Source organism: Athene noctua, chromosome 3 (genome assembly GCF_965140245.1).
Source record: "Athene noctua chromosome 3, bAthNoc1.hap1.1, whole genome shotgun sequence".
Classification (NCBI taxonomy): Eukaryota; Metazoa; Chordata; class Aves; order Strigiformes; family Strigidae; genus Athene; species Athene noctua.
Window position 1 is genome coordinate 73,769,770 of NC_134039.1, and position 18,872 is coordinate 73,788,641.

The window sequence follows — 18,872 nt, forward strand, 5'->3', positions numbered from 1 at the left end:
TCTGTCACTAGAAAATGGCAGAGAAAGCAAAATTATAATCACTGGAGACTAAATTTATTGGAAACTTAGAGAAAGAAGTGTCAAACACTAGGTTAATTCACTTTACTAATTCAATAGAATTCAAATTCTGATGTGGAGTGGGAATGTAGAGACACTGCTGTACTTTCTAAGGCAGACACAAGCCATTGGAAGTTGACCTTTGGCTCTACCACATAGCCCTGACAAAACGCATCATCTCTTCCCTAACATACTTGGTATTAAATTTTATTAAATTGTACTAAATTGTATTAAGTTGTAGCAAGTTGTAATGGCCAAAATAATTCACACATCACAATGTTCTTCTTTCTTTCTGGAGGGCAGGGGCTGTTTATTTTCTTTAACTCTTTTGCTTCTTACATTAATACATACTCATACAATAATACATACTTATATGCTCATTCAAGCTCTTACTTCATAATAAGCAAATCAGCAACTAGACAGTCATCAACCCTCTCTCCCACAAACAGTTCCATCCACCTTAGCACAGCCTGGCCATTTCTTATCTCTCTTCCAAGGCCTGTTTCTCCTCAAAGCCTTGCTGCTTCTCCGGGCCTGTGCAGAGCAGAGCTGGCACTTCTCCAAGCCTGCACAAAACAGAGTTCACCCAGCAGAGCCACACTGAGCAGAGCTCTCCTTAGCCAAGCTGACCAGCCAGCGTCCATTTGGCTCTTCAGTATCGAATCTCCCACAGCTGCACAGAGCTGACACTCCCACACATACTCACACCACACCCATCTCCATCATGTACCCAAACTGCAAGGACAGTCCTGTCAGGTGCAAGGAGTTACCATTCCTCAGAAAAGACCTTGCTTTTTGGGTGTGTGATATTCAATACTGATGATCCAGTTTTCAGAGATCTGAGAAGCATGTCTAGATAAATTCCACTTCTGGAAATAGGTATTAGATAGCCAAAGTTCAGAGCCCAATGATGAAGGCATCCAAAGGTAGATATGTTCTCCATTCATTTCTGAGTCTTCCTAGTTAGAATATTTGTCAGTAGAGGGTTAAAAAATATCTATTTTTTTGTTATTGGCATCTGTCTGCTATCAGCTGAGCAGAAACTAACCTTTTTTTGCATACTTTCATCAGTCATCCTCCAGATTAATTTTTTGGTCAATTTTCATCAAATATTTGCTATACTTGAGTCAATTATCTAGAAATGAAAAGTACCGAGTACTTCAAACTGTCCAAGCTAGCCAGTTCACAAATTCCACTTTGAGAAAAAAGGCACAAAACATTAACTAGACTGGACAAGTGATGAATTGCTGCATTCTTTTCCTGTTAAAAAAAATTGAATTGGTCAATGCAGCGGGCTTTGATCTGAGTGATAGCTGTAACAGCCCACATATACTTATAATATGATAACATTCACCTCCTTCTCTCGAGCAGGCTAAGAATGACAATACCATTTATAATGCTTTTAGAAAGTAATACATACATAGAAATATGGTTTTTTTAAAAAAATACATTTCGCTTTTGGTTTTTTGTCTGCTTAATGATTTTTTTTCTATAATTATGAAATTATAAATTGAGGAAAAACCTAGTCCTGGGATTATGAAAGTTGAATGTCTGAAACAAAAATGAAATAAAGACATTTGCTAGGCAAATGAGATACAAATACATGCTCTATGAGGCGAGAAAGGCAGGGAGAAGAAAGAAGGAGAACCAAGGTTGAACTGTGGCACAGCCACTGATCAGAAAAGAAAATTGAACACTTAATATTATTTATTATAAATGCCCAGTTTGAAAGTGATTATACTTTCTCTCTCTGCAACTTTTTCAATGAGGGCCTTAATTTATGCCAGAAGACAACTTAACTATAGGTCTAGACAAACATAGGCTGATAACTGTGATTTCAATGCTATGCAGAGCTTCATGGAATATTCTGAAAAATAATGAGACATGGAAAATAATGTAATGCAGGTTTAGTAGGGGCTGTGCTAACTTGATGGAGTTTAGGTGTAGCTCTAGAATACTAAAAAAGAATCTAAGTAGCATATAGTGTGCCATGGTGGGGACCAGTGTCACTAGCCACCAGGACCTCTTGCAGTGCTCACACCATTCCTTGCTATGGTAACTTTCCCTGTGCTCCCAGTGCTCTGAAAGGTCCTGCATGTTCCTGATACTCATACATGTACAAATATATATGCTTTAAGGCTTGTAAGACCACACTAAAGAAGATGCTCTGTGAACTGATAAGCACAGAAGCTGAGAGGATGGCACCGTTGAAAGCATGTGTGCTCACATCCATAGGCATAAAGTAAAGATTTGGATAGAAAGGGAAAGAATACGAAGATGCCACTAACCCTTCCAGGTGAACCACCAGGACACAGACTGCTGGTTCTTCTGTTTTCCTGCTGGACCTCACAGCACCATGAACCTCCTTTCCTGGACTTCTCTTCATATTTCTTCACTAAGTCAGATCTAATCTTTGCCTAGAAACAGGGGAAATTGGTCCCTTCCAAAGTGGACACCCTGTGAGAGCCAGAGATCCAAGCCTTTAGACTTCTTTGCACCCAGCTCCAGCTTCTCCAGAGGTTCCCAGGCTGTTCTTTCAAAAGCACCTTCCCTAGTACAGAGGGAAAAGGTCAGTACTGCCTTATTCAAAGAAGTTTTTTGAGACTGATGTTGGGTGAGCACATACTTTGTATCTATCTGCAAGGACATTAACTGCACTTCATGAAAAGCAATGGATGGGCTTCAGCTGGACTTGAGGAAGAAGGTGACATCTTGGCAAATTGTTTGTGATTGGGATCTTATATAGAAATTATTCTGAAATATGAAATCCTATCAGTTCATGCCATAATCCTCGATAGTTAGCATTTTTTGAACATTTTTATACCTATATTTGTGCCTGAGTACAACTTTATTACCTCCAACCTTTGTAAGAACTGCTTGATAGATGAGCAGACACAGCCTCGGATGCCAGCTGCTCACTAGTGTATGAATGATTGATCAGTGTATATGCCTGCTGATCTTTTGGCATCATTGTAAACATACAACTTCTAGTCATTTGGCAGAGCCCTTTTAGGGATTTATTTAAGATTTTTGTCAGTCCTCTTCAGGAAAATAGTTGGGCTGATGGTTATATGGGAAGATTTATTGCACTTAACAACATGTCATCTTTGCCCATACAGGCTAAGAATTAACATCTATAGAGCAGCAGGGAGCATACTTATAAAACTGAGCCAGAACAATGGAGAGCAGTTTTGCTCTTTAGATAGCTACCGTCTCTGCTTGGAAGCGCTGAGGCCACATGACAGGGAATGTTCAGAGGTTTTCAGCTATCATTTTAAAATCAACAATTAGATGCTGCAGGCTCGTTCTAAAAGAGCACAGAACTGCAGCCTTAATGCTGATACAAATTTTTATTCTCCCAAGCAACGTTGCTCCTTAGCCATTTGGCATTACTTCTTTCCATGTTGTCAAATCCAGCATTTCCATTAATGATGCAAGTACTGTGTTTTTGTGGCTGTTCTCTTAAGTGTGGCACTTTCATACTTTGCCAGCATGGCTTCTGTACCAAATTTCCAGTCAACTCTTTGACAATGTTTTCTTCTCCTTAACATTTGAAACACATCAAATGATTTCTAGTACACTTCCATTTTCCCTAGTAGACTGATATTTGTCTCTGTAGGACATATGATGTCTGATCTTTATTGCTTTATCAGAGTTTTATTTGCAAGGGGTCAGCCAGTTGTTATTGTCAGAGTGTTATGATAGTTCTTCAAAGGAAATGTGAACATACTTGATAGACATCAAACATTAAAACACCTGAAAAATGTTGTTTGAAACTCTGTGCTCAAGGATTAGTATAAGTAAGATTCGTGACCATTTAAAAAGTGTATGAATTGCTCTAATGGTTCAATTTACTCCCACCCTTTAAAATTCTTACTGATTTCACAGGATGAAAAAACCCTCACTGCATAATCATGTCCAACATGCCCAGTGGAAAAGCTTTGAGGATTTTCGTTCAATAGTCTACTTAAAAAGAAAAAGAAAAGTAGTAAACATTTTGTATAAAATGAGTTCATTTTAGCTATGCCAATCTAATTTGGTTTCTGAATTAGTCTTTTTCAAGTAACCACTAAATAACTGAACTATTGTACTCTGCAGAGATTCCAGATGCATCCATTTTAGCAGGCATTTACATAACACCCCTATTTTTCTCAATTCTTATCCGATGTGCACTTATCTTTCACATGTATTATTGTGGTAGAAATGTAAAAAGTACAGCTGAACTATTGCCTCTGTCTTCAGGAAGCAAGAAATTATCTGCCTTTGCACTTCATTGCTGATAGCAATGCTGGTGGATTTATTCAGTATTTCAAGATGGTTGTCCACCTATTAGACCCTACAGCAGGCATTCAGGGTTTTCAGCTATACCAGCCAGTGAGGAGTATTCTGTAAAAATCTACCTTTATTGACTGGACTGTTCAAGTGCAGTGAAAGGTTATGAATCCCTTGGAAGAATCGGGAAGGAAAGCAAACAAAGTCATAGGGAGGCATAAAGTGCCCCAACACTGTTAGTTCACAGAACAGGGCTTATGCTTGGATGCTTTTGTGTCTGAATTCAGTGCACATGTAGAAAAGAAAGAAGGTGGCTCCTGGTCTCCTTCATGTCTTTTCATCTCCTTCTAGTGAGGAAGAAGGAGGAGACAGACCTACAACATCTGGATTTTCTCCAGACTGCTGGAAGCAGTGGCAATGCCCATTTTTCCTCTCTCTTAGCTGCTGCGGTGAAGAGGACCAAAGAAGTCTTCATGTGTGTTAGCAAATGGCTCATTCTATAAGCATGGCCTGATGCAAAATGATATGTCAAGGAGCAAGAAACGTAACCTCAGACTGACAGAGAGCATGTGGAAAGTCAGCTGAACACAAGCTGGAGATGTGCTGGCAGACAATAGGGCTACTGAATGTCTCAACTGAAGACAAGGAAACTCTGAGAAGCAGAGGGGTTATAACACCTCTGGGTATGGCAGAGTCACAACCACTCCTGGAAGAGTGTTCAGCTCTGATTACGTAGTGTTGATAAACTGCAGAGGACTCAGGCCATCCTACAGCCTGTGTGATAGACAGGAGTAGTTTAAATGATCATGTTTCAGCCTCTTATCCGACATGGAGTTATATGAAGAGCAGTTTTGGTTTCAGAGTTTTGGTTTCAGTGTGCGCATACTAGACAGCAACAATACACTCGGTGATTAGGAGAGGATCTTTTGGGAACATCAGAAGGCAGGAGCTGAGGGAAATAGCATGCAGGAACCTGAGAAATGGTCTGTCTTGTGTCAAATGCTGCCATCTAAAAGGGTACAAAGTGCTTTGAGATGAAAGAGCATTTTGAGATGAGTAATTTTGTGCAATGACGTCCTCATGCTAGCTCATTATGATCCTGAAAATTTTCCCCTTTACAAAACTAAGGGGAAGGTTGTTCATAAAATCAAATATGCTGTGGTATTGTAAATACGTTTAGTCAAACAAGATTGCAACTAAACCTCTATTTTCAGTTTTATCGTGTCTGTGGAGAACATTTCATGCTAAATGCTCCTGAAGTAGGTGCATAAAAATATTTCTGACAGCTGGAGTGCTTGCATGCCAAATGCCTGAAAGACTAAACCTAATAACATGGACCATGTGCTATGAGAAACTTCATTTACTTCATTTAAAAACATGAATTAAGAAAAAAAAAATGTCCTCCAGTACAAGAGTTAGGCAAAACATCTTTGAATTGTAAATTCACTTGTTATCTATTGTGTTCATTTCTAGCAAATGAAGTTAGTACACACCTACAGCAATCCTGAGTGCAATGTTATTCATGAAGATCACATCTGTTTCCTCTTCCACTGCTGTTTTGTGGTATTGTATCAATAGACATATCAAAATCAACAGACAAAGAGCTTGGCAGGCAAGAGCAGAACCCTAACATTCAGCCACAGCAAACCTGGGCCTGGTAGGGCCATCCCAGAGCCAAGGAACTAAAATATACGGGTGTCCTAGTCTGGCCCCGTCCCAGGCATCCAGGGAGAGGTCAGTGGAGCAACAAACTGGAGTCCACCAAGCTTGTCGTTCAGGAGAAGATGAGGGACTCAACAGAAAGTGCAGATCAACTCTGGAAGTAGTCCAGAAATAACAGGAACAGTTTCAAGGTTCTAGAATAAAGCAATATAATAATGACTGGGTAAACAGAGAAAAGCTGCCAGCACCAAACACTACTTTTCCTTGTTACTGTAGTAAGTAGTCTTGGTCTACTTGGACTACTACAGAAAGCCAGATATCTCAAATACCTCATTAGGTATGACTCCTATGTCTTATTGGGTATAACTTTGGAAAATGCGGCTGTTTTCCTTGCTTTCCTTTGGATTTTTTGATAGCTTCTTTATTCCAAAGCTTCTGACAATATCCTTTTTGTTTCCGTTGACCCTATGCCCAGTAAAGCAGAGGCTACCTGCATTTTTTTTTTCAGATGTTTTATTTGCAGATAGAAAATGATCCTGGATTTATGAAACTGCTGAAGAAGAGTCAAAACAATTACACAGTTGAAATGAGATAATGAAACTAATAAGTTTGTAAATCATGAGAAAGATTTCCAGGAAAATTGCTGGAACTTACTTTAACAAGGAACAATTACAGCTCAGTTCTACAGGCTTCCTCTGTGTGTGAGGACAAGACATTAGGGCTGGTGTGAACATATGGACAGCTAGAGCAACTCTCTGAAATGGTGGGCTGGACTGGGCAGAAGAAAAGTCCTTATAGATTAGCTGTTCCCAGTCACAGTCCAGTTTCTTGGCACAAACCTGCCTTGATATTTTAGTCTACATTAACACTTTGCCCAAAAACATTTATGCAAGAACAGCTGAGTCATGAGCTCTCCTGTTCTCTGCTGAAAATGTGGTTCCTATCAGTAAGGGAAGAAGGTGTGGATGGTGGGGTATGATAATCTTTGTGTGTGACTACCCCTAAACAGAATGAAATATGTGCCAGCTACTTCCCTTCTATGTATTTATGTATTGTGAAATATCTCTGATTTTTTTTTTTTCCAAGCTTCAAAACACCATTTTTAATGCAACTCCTAGTGATAGCACAGTCAGACTTGCCACTTTCTAGCTCAGTAAATATGGTATTGCTTGTAACAGGCCATAGGCTTTGTTTTAAGTTAACAACACAGATCTCCAGATCTGTCCAGGCTTTGTATGGACTTGTCTTGACCAGCCTGGAGATTTGTTTTACATTGTGACATTACTTTCTAATGACTTCATCCCCCATTCTCACGCATCATATCACTCCACTTCGTAATGTTCAACCCCTCGATGCCTTGCTGCCCTACAGAATTTTTCAGCTGAGCACGGAGCCCATACAATGCATTGAATCCCCTATACTATTTAAGAAGTGGGTTTTTTTGAGGCTGCCTAGTTTTTTGCTACCAGCATGACTTTAAGTCCCCATACTTGGTCCTTCATATCATGAGCTCACTACATGGAATGATAATTTCTGTAACCGAGCTATTTTATGAGACTCCTTACAGAGTGTAACAACAAGTGGGATCCCTTTCTGTGAGACAGAAAGCAGTTCACCATGTTTTTACTTTCTTAATCAGTGGGGAACTGGGATTCTTTATTCATAGTCTCCAACTTCTTCAGCTGAGTAATTAATGCATATGCTTAAGACTAATTTTACTTTCTCATTACAGAAAGTAGAGCTGGAATGGAACTGTTGGATCAGCTGATATATCAATCAGCACTACTGCGAGATTGACCTTTATTTAATAAGGTATTTTAATCAGCTTTCAACTTCTAGTTTTGATGCCTCACTTGCCTTCCCTTAGAGTATCATCATCTGGGGTGCCAGTAAAGTAGTTCCCTGAAAAAATACTTTTCTCAAGGCTGTCTCAGAATACATACTTTAATAATAATTCCACCACTATTTAGCTTTTCTAATTCACCTTCCACTGCTGAATCACAGCATACCTTATCAACAAAGTCAGTCTCATTCCCCACCATTTAAAAGACTGAGAAATTGAATGATAGTTCCAAGCTCAGTAAGAGAACCATGAATCAAACTCGGCTATTCTGAACACCACTCAATGGCAGTAGAAAGATCTCAGTAGCTTTTCACATGCATATGCATGGTCTTCTGACATGCCCATAAACACTAAAGTAGACATTTTCAAAAAGAAGACCTGGAAGTGTCTTCTAAGTCTGTATTAAAGAACCTTGACTTCTGGTCTGTCCTGGGTTTGGCTGAGATAGAGTTAATGTTCACAAGAAGCTGGGACAGGGGACAGCCAGAACAGCTGACCCGAACTAGACAATGGGGATATTCAATACCATATGATGTCATGCTCAGTATATAACTGGGGAAAATAGCCAGGGGGAGGAGGGATTACAGCTCAGAAATGGGCTGAGCATTGGGTTCCAGGTGGTGGGCAATTGCATGGTGCATAACTCGCTTTATACACATATATATAAAACAATATTTTATTAGTATTACTTCTTCTGTCCTTGTGTTGTCCTATTAAACTGTCCTTATCTAAGCCCATGAGGTTTTACCTTTTTCTTCTGACTCTTCCTCCCCATCCCCAGGGCAGGAGCGAGTGGCCACTCACTGCTTAGCTGCTGGCTGGGCTTAAACCATGACATTGTCTCACTTCCAGTTTCTTCCCCTCAGTTTCTGCTAAAACCTTGAAAAGACTTTCTGCCTGCCTTAGTTTAAGGAGGTTCTCTCCTCAAGTCGGAGGTTCTCAGACTTCCATCTCTGACCTCCAGCAACGGTCCTGCACTGTAGACTGCTGTGGAGGAGGGGGGCCAAAAATCCTCATGCTGGAGTGGTTCTGCTTTGTGTGACAGAATTCAATACACACTGGGCAAGAGAGTGCATGACATTAAGGCACTGCAAAGGAAAGTCCTGCATTTGGATCCAGTGACTGTTCATACAGTCCTGGGATGAAAGTTAATACTTCGGGTGTAGATCCCATAGCAGGGCTATGCAAATCCTCGACCTGGAGAGATGAAGAAGTTCCCTCTGATTCCATGACAATGAAATCTCCACGCTTACCTTTATAGTTTCTCTTTTAAAAATGTAATTTATATGGTTGAAATCACAGGCTAATGGTTGTCATTATCTAAAGCAGGAAGTGTTGGGGAAAAAACTTTATAAAAAAAATCTGTTAGGTTGGCTTCTAGATTAAATATATCTTGTACTATTTGCCTACTGTTCTTATACTCAGAGCTCCTTGTAGCTCATTGTGGAGGTGATACCTGAAGGAAAATAGGTTGTAATTAAACAAATTAACAACTGGAGCTAATTGCAGTGATGATATGTTAGATTAAGCACTTGTCAGCTGAAGCTGAAAGAGAACATGTGAACTCTTCACAGCTGTGACAAGACTTTGTTCTTGGCTGACATGGCAGAGAATCATGTTTTGAAGCTAGAAATGAGGCTGAGGAATTCCCAACCTGGAACCTCTGGCTGTGGGCTTCAAAGAAGAGCCTCATTTTGCCTCTAGAAAGCAGGGCGCCTAAATACTTCTCTGGGGCAGGAGCATAAACCTTTTGACATAGTTCCAGCTTCCTCTGGCCAGCTGCAGCCTGGCAAATGCATGTGGTAGGCTGTCTACAGCAATCCATCACAGATCACTCCTCCATGAGCTTCTTCCACATTTCCCTTCTCAAATGGAAATTCAAGTGGCCAAGTTGGTTTTGAGTTCAAAGTCACCCTAAGTGCTTTGAACATGGAGCCACACACTGAAGCAGCAAGAGGCTGAAGTGGGTAACTCTTGAACTCTTTAGTAAGGAATGATGGGAGGAAACTAGCAGACATGGAGAGAAATAACAGTCTAAAAAAGGCAAAAGAGTAACAGAAATTGTGCATTTTATTTTTGAAAAGTACATGCTAACTGAAATGAAAAGGTGCATACACTGACTTTTTGTGTATCAGGGGGAGTCAGGGGTACATGACTCTACAATAAAGGGACTACAAAATTTTATTGGATAGAGAACATGGGTATACAGGGGTATACATGGTGTTCTGACTGGATTTGTACTCTTTACTACTACCAGGGCTGTTGGCAATTTTTTTTACACATTGCAGTTATGTGTGAAAACTTAAATCAGGTACCAATATTCGTGTTTAGTCACATAACTTTGAACAAGTTAGCCTGAATATTTGTGAGTGTATGTCATGAGAACTACACGCTAATAAGCAGGGCTTTGCAATTTTGCAGCAGTTTGCACATGCACTGTGTCCTGAGCTATTTTCCTTTGAAGAATGACAGCTGATGCGCACTCTGTCATGTTGTCCCTCGGTGGGACAAGTGCACCGCTAGCCTCCTGTCACTCAGCTTCACATACTAGGCCTTTTGCAGATGGTTTTCTGTTGCAGCACCAATCATGTGGGTAGGCTATTCCTGTTTACAGAAGACAATTCTCTAGCCAAAGGTGTACAAATCTCTGTGCAAGACTATTTTTTTTCTTTTACAGGAAACTGCTTGGTCACCAAGAAAGAACTTCCCTTTAGCTTCTGTCTTTAACTATGTTTATGCTGCAATGACTGCAGCTCATGCAGATCAGAGCCAGTCTTCAACAACCTGGATCAGGCTCTGACAGCACTAGTACGGAAAATAATGAGGGTGTAAGTGTCAACCAACCGGTAAGTCCTTGGCTGGGCATCGTGCACCGAGCTCTGTGACAAGCTTTCTGCAACCTGGCTGCTGAAAGCGATGTGGTGTGGTTTGAGTCTGTATGAGTTGTAATCACTGCCATGTAGATGAATCCTTCAAACCTATCTAGCTCCCAGCTCCTTTTATCTCTTTCAGCATTAGGCTTGTAACTCTGGGAAATCTTTAGTGCAAATTGCTTATCTGTGACCATATGAGCCCCAAAGATGAATCAAATGTTAAACATAAACACCTTTTGAAGCTGTTCTATCCATCAGAAAAGCCACAGCTGTCCACAAAGTGGATCATGCACCTGCTCTGACTGATATTACTTAACAGTATAGTTTCTTCTGAATGCTCTTGTATTTATCACTCATAATGCAGACCATATTAAAAAGTAATTGCCTTGCACTCTCAATTTATTTTGGAAACTTCTCATTTTGTCTTTTTAGCCTTTGGCCAGAACTTTAATTTTATGTCATTAAGACATTAGAGTTCAAATTGTTAAAGTATGTTATTACACAGCAAAGGTTTATGCCTGATGTTGATGGCTCACTTGAAATAGTGTAGATGAAGCTCAAAGCTAAGATGAATTCTGACTATTTTTGTTATCACCCTGCATGCCATTAGTTTAATAACATACAGTCCTTTTAAGTCATTACCATTAGTATCTATAAATTAAAGAAAAACACATAATACTGTTGTCTCCTCTCCTTTTACTAATAACACTTTTGCTTTTCACACATCATGTGAAAGCCTTTTAGAAATACTTTGTTTTTCTTCAAAAGGCAGTTTTTTAAATGAAAAAGATACAGATTGTTGTGTAAAATTTGCATGATTAGGAAACTGCATCAGATAACCTGAAGAAAGTCTGCTAAACTTGAGTTATATTTCCCAGACATGAAACCTGCATTGTAGTTTACTTTCACAACTAAGCAAATAAGAAATGAGTTAGCACTATTTTTATCATGTAGTGAAAAAAGAAACTTTCTTTTATAGCAAAAATATGGCTGTGTTCTGCCATGAATAATTTCAACACTCAAATTCCTTATTTACAAGCATTCATTAATCTATGTAGATATACAAAACCCTAGTCATGAAAAGCAAAGAGCAGGTGGACAATTCAGCATGGTAAGTCTATGGAGAGGTACAGCTTTCTCTCTTTCTCTAATTTTCTCACCTTTTTACCCCCCTGTTGCATTTCATATACTTTTAACTGTTTCCTTGTCACCAATGCTCAGAAACAACTGTGGAACCAGGTATTCACACAGCCACTGCAGACTCTCATTAAGGAGCTTGTGGGAGCTGATCTGCAATGAAGCCTCCAGACAGAACTACTACCTGATTAAGAAAACAGCTGCCCAGCTGTCTGATCATTGCCTGATAATTTCTTGTTCTTGAAGGTTTTTCCACATAAAGGAATACTACTGTGACACTTAACTTACTGTCTCTTCCCCTCTGCTGAGCTACCACATAATCACATCTACATGTGTGGGACAAAGCCCCAGAGGCAGAGAAGAGCTGACAGGGCAAGCAGAGGTTCCTCTCAGGTAGTGTTGGTTGCTCCCCAGGTGCATTCTCCCAGAAAGCCACAATGGGGCCATGACTGTCCCTTTAAGTGGACACCTTGCTTATCACAGCCTTCAGGATGTCCAGGCTTGTGACCAGAAGACATCACCACCACCAAGGGGAAGGAGTCCCTGGGCTCCCACCCGAAGGATAGCCCTGACCATCAGGTCACATCTTTTGCTCCTTGGAAGACAGCAGCAGCCCAGGGACTCCTCCTTGAGGATGCTCCTCATCCACAGCTGCTAATCCAGAAGCAGGAGCCAGTGCAAATCTGGAGGCAGAGCTCTTATAGGTGAGGATAAGGGGTGCTTCATATTCATGGCTGCTTGTTATGAGGGCTTTGACTTCACATTGTCAGAGTAGCTAGGGAGGCTGAGGATGGGAATGTCTATATCCTTAGTCTCGTCTATATGGGAGGCATGCTAGTGATACTTGCATATTTCAGTATTTTAGCACCCTGACCGTTTCCAAGAGACTCATGGATACTTTACATGTGTACTAATGATGGTTAGTATTCCCCCAGTATCTCTTAACCCAGAAGAGGCCATGGGGGGATGCAGTTTATGGGGTGTCAAAGCCCTCATGCATGTGTAGTGTGCCAGGGGTACAGATGGGAGGTTGTTTGGTGCCAACTCAAGGACAAGTATTGGCCCTAATCTTCTACCACCTTCTTTATCATTATGGTGGAAGTAATTAACGCCCTCTCTAACCACAGACCACTGCCCCAGCTCAGTCACCTAAGCATGCAGCCAGTGACTACCAGGATTACAAAACCTGCTTCTCAATCCTGGCCACATGAACCCAAAATCTCCCTCCTAAACACTGTGGGCAGCATCCTCAGTCAAATGACTGCTAGTTGCAAAAATGCTTATTACCTACACATCTCAGTGCCTGCTTTAGAGTGCAGCCTTTTGGGCAGAAACCCCTCCCTGGTCTGCAGGGACCATGCCCCAAACCCCTGCTCCATCAGCACAGCATGGGAGACAGTAAGCTGCAGTCCATCTTGTACAGAGATCAGAGACCATTAGAGGGAATGAAGTGCTCGTGCCTTGTTGTCTCAGTAGGATATTTGCTCACTAGGATGCAGGCAGGCTTTCCTGGCATCCAAAAGGCTAGAAGAAGGACCAATTTCTGGCCAGTGGAGAGCTGGTACTCTGCTGGCACTGGTACCTGCCGTGTCCCCAACACTGACAGGGGTGGTGGTGTCCACCCGTGCTCCCACTGTGTTCTCCTGGGACTCCACTGTGGCCGCAGCTGTGCCCAGTGGCAACACATCAGGTGGGGAAATGCAGGAAGGCTGCAGGGCTATTTAGACTTGCCCTGTTTAGCAGAATCTTTTTGTGAAGAGTGGGGAGAAGATGTTCTTTTCAGAAGACAGGTTGCCTCCTTTTAATTTGAAATTCAGTTTCAAAAGTGGTGAACATTAGGCTTGACTGTGAAGGACAAAGTGGGTTGGATACCTTTTTGTGGAGTTCTGGTTTGCCTTGAGGCTGGTGGTGTGGTACATTTCTGTGCTTAATCCAAGGAAAATGAGCTGCTGAATGATTTTGTCCGACATGCTGAGGACCAAATGTTCTGGCAGGAGCTTCTGCCAGCGACGTGAGAGGTGATGAGTCTCCAGAAGCTGTTTCTTGCTCATAAGGTGCCAAAACAGATGAGGTTCTTTGATACAAATAGTTGTTTGGTTCACGAGCTCTGTATGGTATAGACAAATCAGACACAGTGCTGATGCCAAAAGCACTTGTGGCATAGCTGTGAATGCCCTTCTGAGAAGTATTTTAATTTTCAAATGCAGATGAATATTATCCTTACAGAAAAGGGCCACAGAGACAGTCCCTGAAACTGATGCCCTCATTTTACCTGCAGAACAGATGTACACATGCAATTGCAAGCAACATACACTTTCCTTAACCCACCACATTAGTAGGATATAACCACGTCTGGAATCGTATGTGAAGTTCAATCTTCGAGTCCATTTATCTTTGGGCTGAGTGTGCTGACTGTCTGCAATTCAGCAAGCTGGGGCCAGTGTGCTGGTGCTTTCAGATATACAGATAATGGTCCTTCTGGAGTAGGACTGAGGCCAGCTATTTTTGTACAACACAGGCTGCCAAGCAGCTTTTGATTTCCAATTCAGTGGTGAAGGACTCCTAATATCTTTGCTATTATTAGAAGCAACCTACAAAACTACAAAGGTGGTAGATGAGCTGAATGCAGAATCCTGCACTAGGGGACACTCGGTGAAACTAGTAGGGGATCGATTTGAAACAGATAAAAGAAAGTACTTCTTTAGCAGTCAGTAGTGAGCTTCAGGAACTTGCTGCCACTTGGTGCTGTAGAAGCAGACTATCATCAGGTTCAGAAGGGATTAGACAGATCCAGGGACAACAGGGCCATTAAAAAGACAAGGCAGGGACATGCCCTCTGTGGTATCTATCACATCAGCTACACAGCTGTGGCTACTGGGAGAGCACAACGGGAAGGAGCTGCAGAAATCAGCCGGGCTTGCACACACTCACTGAACAGCATCTCTCCTCTCACAACTGCATGACAAACTACTGGCCTGAGCCAGTTTCATGTTCTTAATCTAGAAATATGTTTTATCCCCAACCCACTGCATAAATATTCAGTTATTACAGCCTCCTAGATACCTGTGAGCTGACTAATGAGCTCAAAGCAACACAATCAAACAAGAAGTAGGATTATTCTTCATTCCTGGCTCTGATCCTCAGTCCACTGGTGCCTCGCTGTATAGGCGGGCTCATTACATAGCTCACTGCCAACCTCCCAAGTCAATACTTCCCCCTTACTGTGTACTGTGCTAACACATATGCCATATTACAGCCATTTGCATTACAGTGCAAAATCCTAAAGGAACCAAATGAACAAATCTTGCATGAGATATGGAAAAAGATGGAGATAGTGAAATTAAATGCTAATGAAATAATGTGCAAGTGGGTAACACAGCAACATCTCAACCACATCTCTAAAAACTGTTAAGGGTAAATCGTGCATAGTGCAGTAATTATGGCAATTTCGAGTTTTCTTAGATTTTGGAGGCTGAAAAACAAAACTTCCTCTGTCCCTTGCATTTCTTCTTTCCCAGCAATTTAGGAAGCAAGCCAGCATGCCAACTTTTAAGAATAAGATAAAATTAAACTGATCATTGGTTTTAAGCAATTGCCCTCAAGGCCACCCAATAATAGTGTTTCTAAAGCAGTCCTACCTTTGTTTTCCAACTTGAGCTCCTCTGCTAGCAAGCTGTCTTGTCTGTTGCCAAGCACAAATGCCAGAAATGAGAGGATCAGGGCATCCAAGATTCCAATAATTGCCAGGATATATGCCCAGCGGACTGAACAAGCCCCCAGCGTGTACTTGTCTGTCTTTTCACCACACATCCGTTTTACCTCATCTGAATCCCAGCCATCAGGAAAAATCATACAACCCAGGACGAGACAGGCAGCTTGGAGAAAAAAGAAAAGGAGAACAATGGGATAATGAGACCAAACTTTTGTTTTGATGAGAACCTACAGTTATCATTAAAGAAACACACTTTTTCATCCTGAGCTTCAAAGCTAGGTTACTTAAAAACAAGTCACAGAATTATATGCTGTGATTAAGTATTTAATATAAAAACCTAGGATACAACATCAGTTGTGCACCTTGCTTAAAAAAAAAGTTAAATCCTGAATTCCTGGCAAGCTTTTGTGCCAGTACAATCACATTTTCCTGGTGAGATTGATTTCTTCTTTGTAATATGAAAGGCTCACACAATTATAATAACCTGGATATTCAAAGGAAACACTATCAAATGGTGTAGGCAAACAAACCAGAGAAAAACAGAGGAAACAACTTTTGGTAATCATTTTTGGTAATCTAAGTGCTTGTAACATACATAGGTAATAGGAAGGTTGTGGGGGTTTTTTGTCAGTTGGCAGTACCCCTTTAACTGAAATACGCTTTATGCATAAGGTTTATGCTCCTTAAAAACACAAGTATTAACATTGTTCTGCACGGAAAAATAAGCCGTCAACATTGCTGTCACCTTCTGATCTGGTTTACTTGAGGAATCACCACATGACATCTCAAACACGAAAAAGCACTGATCCTTTTAACACTAAGAGAAATGAAAAGCCTCTACCTGCATGGAAAGCCTCTGGGTAGGGGCAGCTGCACTGTGACAGGGACAGCAGCAAAGGATGGGTATTCAGGTGCTCATCCATCAGCCTATGTGACTGCTAAAAGGCTGAACTTAATTTTTAAGTAGCAGAAATTTGCTTTAACCCATGGTTCCCAGAGAAACTGCCCTGTTGTGGGATAGCAGGTAGTGTCACGGGCCAACATGGCTCTTGTGACGCAGGCAAAATGGTGTGACGTTTGTTTTTTCAAAAGTAATGTGCTCCATCACCTGAAGCAGAATCAGTCTTGCCCACTGGCAAGCAGTTGGTGTGACATTCCCTGCCTGGATGGTGCCAGGGTAAGGGCTGAGCACGCACAGCTACCTGTACCCAGCCACCACACCTTGGGTGGTACATGTGAGCTCTGGTGCAAGACCTCAAGTGTGGCCCCTGCTGGGTTCTGGAGCATGGTCACAGCCCTTGCCCCAGCATCTTACCAGCCCAAGTTTGGCCACAGCCCTGGGCTGGCACAAGACTTGCTCTTCAGCCCACATGTCCTGTGGCCACTGGGGAGCAGCCTCCTTTGCAGTTGTTTGTCCCTCTTCCTGCTGGAGTGTGTGCCTGGCAGTGGAGGGTACCACAACAGGGATGCAGCAACAGGCTTCAGCCCCTGAGAGGATACAATGTGTCCTGAGGTGGTGATACCTCATCACAGAAGCACACACAAAAAAGCAAAACCATACACTGAATCTTCACTAACAAGGTCTCTCCCCACTGAGTCAGCTGATAAAATCTATGCGCTGAGAAAACACCTCGATGTGCCAGTTTCATAGGACTGGACGCAATGTACTTCTGCATAGGACCTGGCTTCCCACTGCCTGAAGGAACTGTCACTGGGCACAGCAGAAGGAACGCAGCAAAGGCATGTCTTGTACCTTGCCAGTTGCTTCGGGACAATGTCTTTCCCTGGGAAACCCTGCGTGGGTTGGCCCTGCTGTGAGTGGAGTGATGGACCAGGTGGTCTCCAGAGGTCTCATCCAACCTGAACTTTAGGCAAGGAGTAGTGCACAGCTACACTTAACCGCAGCCCTTGGTCATGCTGATGGACTCATTGGCTTCACTGAAGCAAACAACGTGAATGGAGCACTAGCCAGCACAACGGCATACGGGCACCTTCAGTAGGGGAGGATAGGATATAAAAATTAAGTAAAAGAAGAAAAATCTAAAAATAAAGATTGTGTTGAATGGGTTCATTCCTCAGTTTTTATTGCATTTAGGAGAATCAGAAAAACCATATGCTTTCAGTAATTGTCTGTACTGTCTTTTCTAACTTGGAAACAACTATATTTCCAGCATTAGCCCTTCTACCTTAGTATGGCTGATGAGATCCAATGGATCCTAAGCCATCTTTTATAAGTCTTAATATTGTATTGGTGCACTGTGCTCTAAATTGGAAGTATATGTGCTAATTGAAAATAACACATTGTGCGTCTTTCACCCTTTTAAATGGTTATTGAGTCAGACCTCTATTTGGAAAGTACAGTTCATACATGGAGTTGCTTGTGCAACCAACAGTTGCCATTGCTGTGGGAATTGCAACAAGTTCTTGTGTTTTCTGGACAAGCATAAGCACTGTCATTTTTCATACCTCTAACGCCCTCAAAACAAACCCACACCTGCACTGAATCGATATGATGAAATACTGGAGGAGAGATGTGAAAACAGAGCTCAGGAATGGTAGTTTCCTTTTGACAGCTACACAATTGCTGTAGACAATGCCTTGAAAGCACATCTGCAGAAAGCATCTGATGTAGAATAAAAGCTGCACCTAAGGCATTTGACAAATTCTTTCTGAGCTGTTCATTTGTGTGAAAATATAACAGCTTATAATACTTTCAAGGACAATTAGGCTTAGAAACAAGGACAATTAGATAAGGCCTGGTTTACTCAGAACATGCAGGTTGGACAAATTTTAAGTTGCCTATTGCCTGCCTTAACTCATTTACACAATTTCCTAAGATCTTCCAAAGATTTTAGAGACAAACTGTACAGTAATTTGCTTTCTTGGGCTGGTTACACACACTTCCAGAAAGCTTATTTCTTGCAGTCAACACATAAGCATTGCCCTCACACTTGCAACGGAGTCCACTGAAATGATGCAGCAAATCTGCGTACTTCCGATGTTTGTTAAAATGCCCACATTTACCCAGGTAACTGTTGACAAAAGTTTGATTTACTATATATATAACAGCAACTACCAAAGCCAGTTTACTTTTAGTAATTGTCCTTAAAATGAGAGGAAGCTTAATGCTCAGGTAATGATCTACTGATGTGGGATTTTTCTGCTAACGGTGCAAGAATAATTAGCAAATACTGACATCTCTGTGGTTTTTTATTACATAGCACATCAGACATATGTTCTTAGTACTTCCTAAAAATAATAGCTTTATTCTCTTACACCTAGGTAATTAAAAATACGGGCCCTTATCTCAGGAACT

The 18,872-nt window shown here is 41.5% G+C and overlaps 1 protein-coding gene across 2 annotated transcripts in view; it reads right to left on the reverse strand.

The window, feature by feature from the left end:
* The window catches only part of LHFPL3 (LHFPL tetraspan subfamily member 3), a 277,203-nt gene that overhangs the window by 71,506 nt on the left and 186,825 nt on the right, over positions 1 to 18,872 (reverse strand). For both annotated transcript variants that reach the window (XM_074903362.1, XM_074903363.1), the window contains exon 2: positions 15,483 to 15,719. In XM_074903362.1, the coding sequence (XP_074759463.1) occupies positions 15,483 to 15,719 (237 nt within the window). The remainder of the gene's footprint in view (positions 1 to 15,482; positions 15,720 to 18,872) is intronic.